The 7449-nt window shown below is 39.4% G+C and overlaps 1 gene segment (V, D, J or C); it reads right to left on the bottom strand.

The window, feature by feature from the left end:
* Nucleotides 1–5922: 5922 nt before the first annotated feature.
* Nucleotides 5923–6496, bottom strand: LOC129053912 (T cell receptor alpha variable 27-like). The segment is given in 2 exon segments: nucleotides 5923–6218; nucleotides 6451–6496. Coding segments are annotated over 2 exon segments (342 nt in total).
* Between the last annotated feature and the right edge of the window lie 953 nt (nucleotides 6497–7449).

The following is a 7449-nucleotide window of genomic DNA, read 5'->3' as shown; positions in this document are numbered from 1 at the left end:
TAAATATTGGTAAGTATCGTATCTTGAATTTGGAACTAATTTTGTTCCCATGGCTGAGAAATTTCATGAGACAGATTCAGCGGCAGCAGCTCCCGGGAGTTGCCACTCAGCTTCGTAGTGGAAAACTCCACCTACCTGTGGTTTAGTTCACCTTCTGCACACTGTGGTGCATATGCGTGAGTGCTTGTGTGTGTATGTGTGTGGGGTGGGGGTAATGGAGGGGTCATCTTTTTAGGGTTTAAGAATCATTTTGGGGAAGAATAGGAACACAGTAGCTTAGAGAGAGAATAGAGAAACAGTCTATACGTCTTTGAGGAGTCAGAGATAAAAGATATTGACCAAGGTAAAATCTGGAACATGATCAGACTGAAAAATTTTTTGCATTGTGAATGAACTGTATAAAGAGTTATATATATTTATATATAAAATACATATGTTTATATATATATCACAATTCCCATTTTTACATTGAAATTATCTTATTTAATTTATTAAAGCCAAATGAAATAATAGCAACTTAGGACATATGACCACCATAGGAATAAAAAATGTGTCATAATAGTAGAAAAATGTTAACATCCTCATTTTGTATATATGAATATATATAATAAATATATATACATATATAATAAATATATATATATACATATATATACCTTCTAAAAGTTTTTCCTGCTCTATCAATTCAGCATTCAGTATGTAGACATATAGACCACTGGTTTTCAACCGGGGGCTATTTGCCTCCAGGGACATTTGACAGTGTCTGGAGACATTTGTGTTTGCCACAGCTGAGGATCTTACTGGCATCTAGTAGGCGGAGACCAGGGATGCTGTTAAACACCCTACAGTGCCTAGAAAATTCCCTTTCCCCAAAAGAATTACCTGGCCCAAAATGCTAATAATGTTGCTGTTGACAAACTCACAGAGACAATGCTTTTCAATTCAGACAGTCCTCCATAATTTTCTTCTTAACCTTTCTCTATCCTTTTCTTCCCAGCTACACCTTACATTTTCTCAATTTGCTTCTTTTTAAAAATTTTTCTTGGCCTTGAGTTTCTTCAATTTTTAATTTTTGTGAGTACTTAAGTACGTGCATATATTTATGGAGTACATGAGACGTTTTGTTACAGGAATGCTATGTGAAATAAGCACATATGGAGAATGGGGTATTCATCCCCTCAAGCATTTATCATTTGAGTTACAAACAATTCACTTATATTCTTTATTTTATAATGTACAATTATTATTGACTATAGTCTCGCTGTTGTGCTATCAAATAGTAGGTCTTATTCGTCCTATTTTTTGTACCTGTTAAACAGTCCCACCTGTCCCCCAGCCTCCCACTACCATTCCCAGCTTATGGTAATCCTCCTTCTACCCTCTATGTCCATAGGCATGGTTTAGATAAGAACAGTGATCAGAGATTAGAAATAATTTCTGGACAAACAGATCAAGTCTCACATTGGCCCCTGGTACTAAAAAATAGTAATTCGTGAACTATAAATAAATGTTAAACAAATTGTCTTCTTTAAATCTCAAGCTTCATTTTGACTGTTAGAGATAAAGCAGAATTGGTGATAAGAAAGCAGAATTATGTGTGTTATTAAGAATTTTATGATCCATATACTCTTTTGCTACTGATCCCCCACCCTCAGCCTAAATTATTAGCTTTCTTCATGTTTCAGAGATTTTTATTCTCCATTCATCCGTCAATCCTCCTGACAGCCTAAGGAGACCTTTCTCAGGTTAGAGTACCCCCTAGAGCTAACACCACTTCCTCTGCAGCAATGCAGATGCCCCACCCAGGGGTGGTGCCTGAGTCTGGTCTTAAACATCAGCAGTGTGTTTTTAGGAAGGCATACAGTGATTCAGGAGTGCGGAGAGTGTGCAATTTCTCTCAGAAATTATTGCTCTGAATGGAGGTTGTAGGTCAGAGGATTCTTCAACTTATAGCCCCTGGAGAATGATGGCTATGGGAGCAAGTCTATGACTGTCTATCACCATGAAAGTGAGTTCCTTGGAAGAAGGGACTGTGTCCCTTCCATATTGGCAGAGCAGGAACATCGCTGTCTTGGACAAGCCCTCATTCTAACATTCACCTTAACCAAAAACCTCCTAAGTCCAAAGGCCATCAGCCTAATGGCTATGGTCAGCATGACTATAAACCACAAATAACATCTCCAACCAGAAACATTCCAAACTCCTCCCCAACCAAAGGCATGCTAGCTCTGAGATAACCCTGCTCCAACCAGGAAGGTGCCAGCCCCAAGATAACCCCCCTCCTGCCAGAAAGACGTCAGCCTCAAGATAACCTCCCCTCCTCCCAGAGAGATTCCAACCCCCGCCATAAACTTCTCCTCCACACATAAACATTCCAAGCTTGTGATAAACCCCCTCACCCTAAAACCAATATATACTCTTAGTCTGTAGGAGAAAGCGCTCCTGACCAAAAAAAAAAAAAAAAAAAAAAAAAATCAGCTAGAAGCCCCTCTCAGGTTTTATCTAAAGTAAACCTATCTTTAACTGCCAAGCTGTGTTTTGTGTTTCTTTCCTCTTTCTTTAACTCTTACACATATTCCTGGCTCAAAACATATATCATGACACAAATGAGGTTTTGAATGTACCTTGTGGAAGCTGTGGTTCCCACTTTCAATTTTTTAATTTATAAGTCCATTTTGCTAGGCAGTTACCAAACCATTGCTAATCTTCACAATAATACTGTAAATTAAGTATTTGTACTTACTTCCTGCAGTACTTATCAGGAAATTGATGCTCATGAAGTTAATATAATATTCCCAAATTTACACAGCCAATAAGGGACAGAGCCATTAGAAACCCTTGCTCTTTTCATAGTGTCATGGTGCTTTTCAGGAAGAGACATGTAAGCCCAGTGATTATGGAAAGACCCTGCGCCATTTTGTTGAGGAAGTAAAACAGAATCGCCTATCAACCCGTAACACCTTCCCACAAAGGTAGAAGAGAAAGAAAACAGTTTTGGCCGCGTGTGGTGGCTCACGTCTGTAATCCCAGGACTTTGGGAGGCCAAGGCAGACAGACAGGTTGAGCTAAGGAGTTAAGAGACCAGCCTGGGCAACATGGTGAAGCCCCATCTATACAAAAATACAAAAAAATTAGCTGAGCATGATGGCATGCACCTGTGGTCCCAGCTACTTGGGAAGCTGAAGCAGGAGGATTGCTTGAGCCTGGGAGGCAGAGGTTGCAATGAGCCCTGATTATGCCACTGCATTCCAGTCTGGGTGACAGAGTGAGACTCTGTCTCAAAAAAAAAGAAACAGTTTTATTGAATAAGCATTAAACCAGAATGTGATGCATCTCACAGGCAATCCACTAAAGATATTACAAAGAAATAAAGAACTCTTATCCTTTTATATAGCCAAGCAGATGCAAGTGTTTGTCTACAATTTCTCAAGATAAACAATAACTAGTCCTCAAGAAAGAGGACTTGACAGCATCATTTGTCAAATAGTTCATCCTCAATTTACCTGGTAATTGAGGTAGCCACCTGTTTTGTAATTGCCTTCATGCAAAGGAAACATTTCTCATATCTTTACGACAGAAGATTGGTTTGCAACTGGGAGCAAAGTACCAGCTGAAGTTAGGCAACTATCCTCCACTAAAACTAGATTAGGGCACTACCTCCCCTCATGATTACATTTCGAAAAAAATGCTCTCAGGTCCTTGAGAAAGACAGTCCTGGATTGTAAAACTGGCAAGAGGTTTATTTAGCTTTCAAAAATATTTACCTACATTTCAAAGGGATAGAAAAAGAACTCACAATTACAAGTTTTCTAAAGTAGGTGCTCTAAGAAAAGGGAGGGGAGAGTGTCTTTCTCTTTTTGCATCAGAGATCATTAAAATTGTTTTCTTATTTTTATTTGTATTTGCCTTTAAAATTTTCAGAATGAAGGAGTTTAATGTGATAAAGTTTTTAGAGGAGGCTTTTAAAATGGATTACTGGGTAGAGTAAGGTTAAGAAAGTAAGAAAAATAACCTTTGGAATATAATAGTAAGACAAATGTAAGACTACAGTTATTATTTGCATGGAAATTGTCTGTGGTTAAAAGACTTTAGGATGAAAGCTGGATTCCATAATCTTCCATGAGTATAAGAAATTGCTATGGAAATTTAATAATGAGTCCTCTCTAAATGAAAGGTGAAGTTTTTTCCTTTATAAAAAAATTATAAGAATATTAATACTTTATGAAATAGATATGATCAACATAAATGGAGGCCCCGTGTTTGTATAAACAAAGTAATTTGTTTATATATCTTTTCCTGCTCTTACACATGGAAACAAGACATCATAAAGCCATTTTATGTCAATCTTACTGTAGTTAGAATTATGTTTAGCTACAGCAACAGAAAACTCAACCAAATAATGGTTTATTAAAAATTTTCATGCAAAAATAAATCTGGGGGCTGGATTTGATTTGGCATCTAAAAGACTACCAGGCATGGGATAGGGAAAGGGGATTAGGTATGTGTTTTCCTTTATGGTAAAGTTATCACTCCCATGTTTTAAAAAGAGAAAAAGAGGAATAGAGAGATGTGTACTCATATCAGGAGAGAAAAAAACATTACGGGAAGGCCCTAGCCGATTTCTTGTCCTATCTCACTGGTCAGAACTGTTCTATATGTATATGGCAATCCCTTGCTGAAAGAGAGGGTAAAATGTAGCGTTGAGCTTTTTTAAAGCTGGACATATTGTTGCCCAAATCAAAATTGAGGGCTTTGTTAATAAGGAGGCAGAAGAGAATTGTGATTAGGTTGGCAGCTTGCAGTGTCTGCCTTCCTGACTCCTCTGGTGAAGACTCAGAGTATTAGGCAGAGAATAACTCATTCCCCTTTAAGTAGTCAGTGAAAATTCCACAGTAGGGGTGACATTTACATAGGAGCATCAATAACAATATTATTTTAGGGACATTTATTAAGTATACATGTTATGCCTGGAACTTGAGACAATTTTATGTATTTTATCTCATTTAATTCATAGCAACTCAGCAAGATAGGTGCTCTTACTAACATTAATTTATAAGGAAATGTAGGGAGGATAAATAATTGCCCAGGGACACAGAGCTAGAAAATTGCAAAAACGAGATTTTAGTTTATTTTGATTTCAAAACTCAAAAACTCATGTGCATTTTGCTATATCATCTTGCCTTACAGAACAAATACAAATTCTTCAAGTATGAAAATGGGCCAGTAGAGGGCTTGTTATGTGGAGGAAACTGCCAACTTCTTTCTTCTTCAGGCTTGAAAACTTGAAGTTATTGACATTTGCCATTCAAAGACTGTTCCCCGAGCCAGTCCTGTGAACATACAGGCTATTGTAGTTAATGTTTGGTCACTTTCAGAAACACCAACTACGATGTTGCTTTGAAACCACAGTTGGATGCTACTGAGGTGTACTATCAGTATCTTTCTTCCAAAAAAGTAGTAACTTTCTTCTAATTTTTACAATACTTCTGCTTTTTACTGCAGTGTAAGAGTCTGGAAACATAGCAGCTTCATCATCTCTGGAGTACTACAAGAAAGCTGGGAAACCATCCATTTCTGCCCCATTGTACTGAACATTCCTGGCTGTGATCTTCTGGAAAACGGAATGACCAATCTGAACCATAAAGTATTCTGAAATTCTCCATGTTGATCGGGAGTTGCAGGCCCATATTGTTAATGATCCTAACAGCAGGCTGCATTTCCAGATATTTGTGTTATAGCAGAGGGTCTTGTCCTCCAGTGTGTGTGGAAAATGTTTGCTGGAAAGGCAGCAGAAATGGTTCCATGAGGGGCTGAGGTTGTTCTCTCTATTCATGCCATAAACTGTGCGAGGGGGAGCTGGAGGCATGTGGCAGCCATGTGACTGGGGCTGGCAGCAGGGTTTGGGTGCAGGCAGCAGGTGCCTCAAGAGCACTGTGCTCCTGCACAGAGGTAGAGGCCTGTATCACCAGGCTGGGCCGCAGTGATGTGTAGAGAACTGTCCTTTCTTGCATCACCAAACTGAAAGGTTAGTCTCTTCAGCTTCTTCACTTCTCCACCCTTAACTACTGTCACCAGGAGGACAGGACCTTCCCCAGGGTCCTCTCTGTACCATTGTAAGCTGGAAAAAACACTTGAGGAGTTGCAGTACACAGTGAAATTTTCTCCCTCTTGGATGCTTAGAAACCGAGGGCTCTGCTCCAGCTGCTGGGTGCTCACCCCTGTTTAGAAACAGAGCAGAAGGAACCAGGGAAGGGAATTAGGGATTGTTTCCCAACCTGAAATGATTTTTCCTCCCTCCTTACTCCTTTCTCCTCCCTCCCTTGCTCTCCCCCTTTCTTCCATCTTTTATAATTTCTCCTTTCATACTTTGCCATAAAACAACTTGCCATCAGGGATTTTCCATCTTTTTAGGATTTTCTGTTAATTTAATTGGGAACCTTTTCAACTCACATGCCAACTGAATCCAAAGAATGGATACGGAGAATTTCAGGACCATCTTGTCTTTCTATCACATGGTGGACATGGCCCCTGACTTTAGCTGCTCCTGAAAGAGCCCGTTCTGGAACAGGCTTCTCTGGGCTAGAAGAGTGCTTGCTGCCACCCACTTTGAGTTCTGTAGAAAGGCAGGAGCCTCAGTGTGGCAGCCAATGGAATCATTCACTCTCCACCCACCCCTTCCTCCAACCCAAAATGTATGTTGCCTTTTGAAATACTACCCTCCTGTGGAAAGATAGAAAAGTGATTTATTTCCAATAATGCTCTGTTTCTCCCAATTGCGTTTGGTATGCATAAATATCAAGATTAAAGTAGAAATGTGACTGAGGACCTCACCCACTTTCTTTTTCTTCCTTCCCTCCCCTCTCATCCCTTCATTTCTTCCCCTCTGGACACTCCTTGCCAGCAATGCATGCTTGTCTAATTATTCTCTTGCTTAAGAAATCCCAGAGTCAAACCTTGAAACAAACCAGGCACAGTCCCTATTGAAGCATCATCAAGCTTAGGGGGACTTGTGAACAATTTGTCCACCACCACCAGGCCGAAGTCAAGATAACACCTTCCAGATCCCCAGAAGGGCAATTACCCAAGATAGCCTCGAGAACAAGACACACAAACCCTGCACCCTGCACCATTCCTGCATGTCTCCCATCCTACGTTTCATTTTTAAAATCCCATGGTGAATTTAAAAATGTAAAATGGTACTTTAGAATGCTAGTTTGCCATCTTCTCAGTTTGCTGGCTCTCATATTAAACCTGCTTTTCCCATCTACCCTTGGCTCTTGTGTTTGGCTTTCAAGTGGAGAGCAGCTGGACCGGGGTCCAGTTACAGAAAGACTATTGTGACCTTATTAAAAAAAATGGAAAATACATCCTTTTAAACATTGATCATTTAAAAGCCAGAATAAAAGAATAATAGAAGATAATGAAAATATCATCTTATCATTTCTGGTA

Source organism: Pongo abelii, chromosome 15 (assembly GCF_028885655.2).
Source record: "Pongo abelii isolate AG06213 chromosome 15, NHGRI_mPonAbe1-v2.0_pri, whole genome shotgun sequence".
NCBI lineage: Eukaryota > Metazoa > Chordata > Mammalia > Primates > Hominidae > Pongo > Pongo abelii.
Note: the sequence above shows the minus strand (reverse complement) of the source record. Positions and strands in the feature narration are given on the sequence as shown.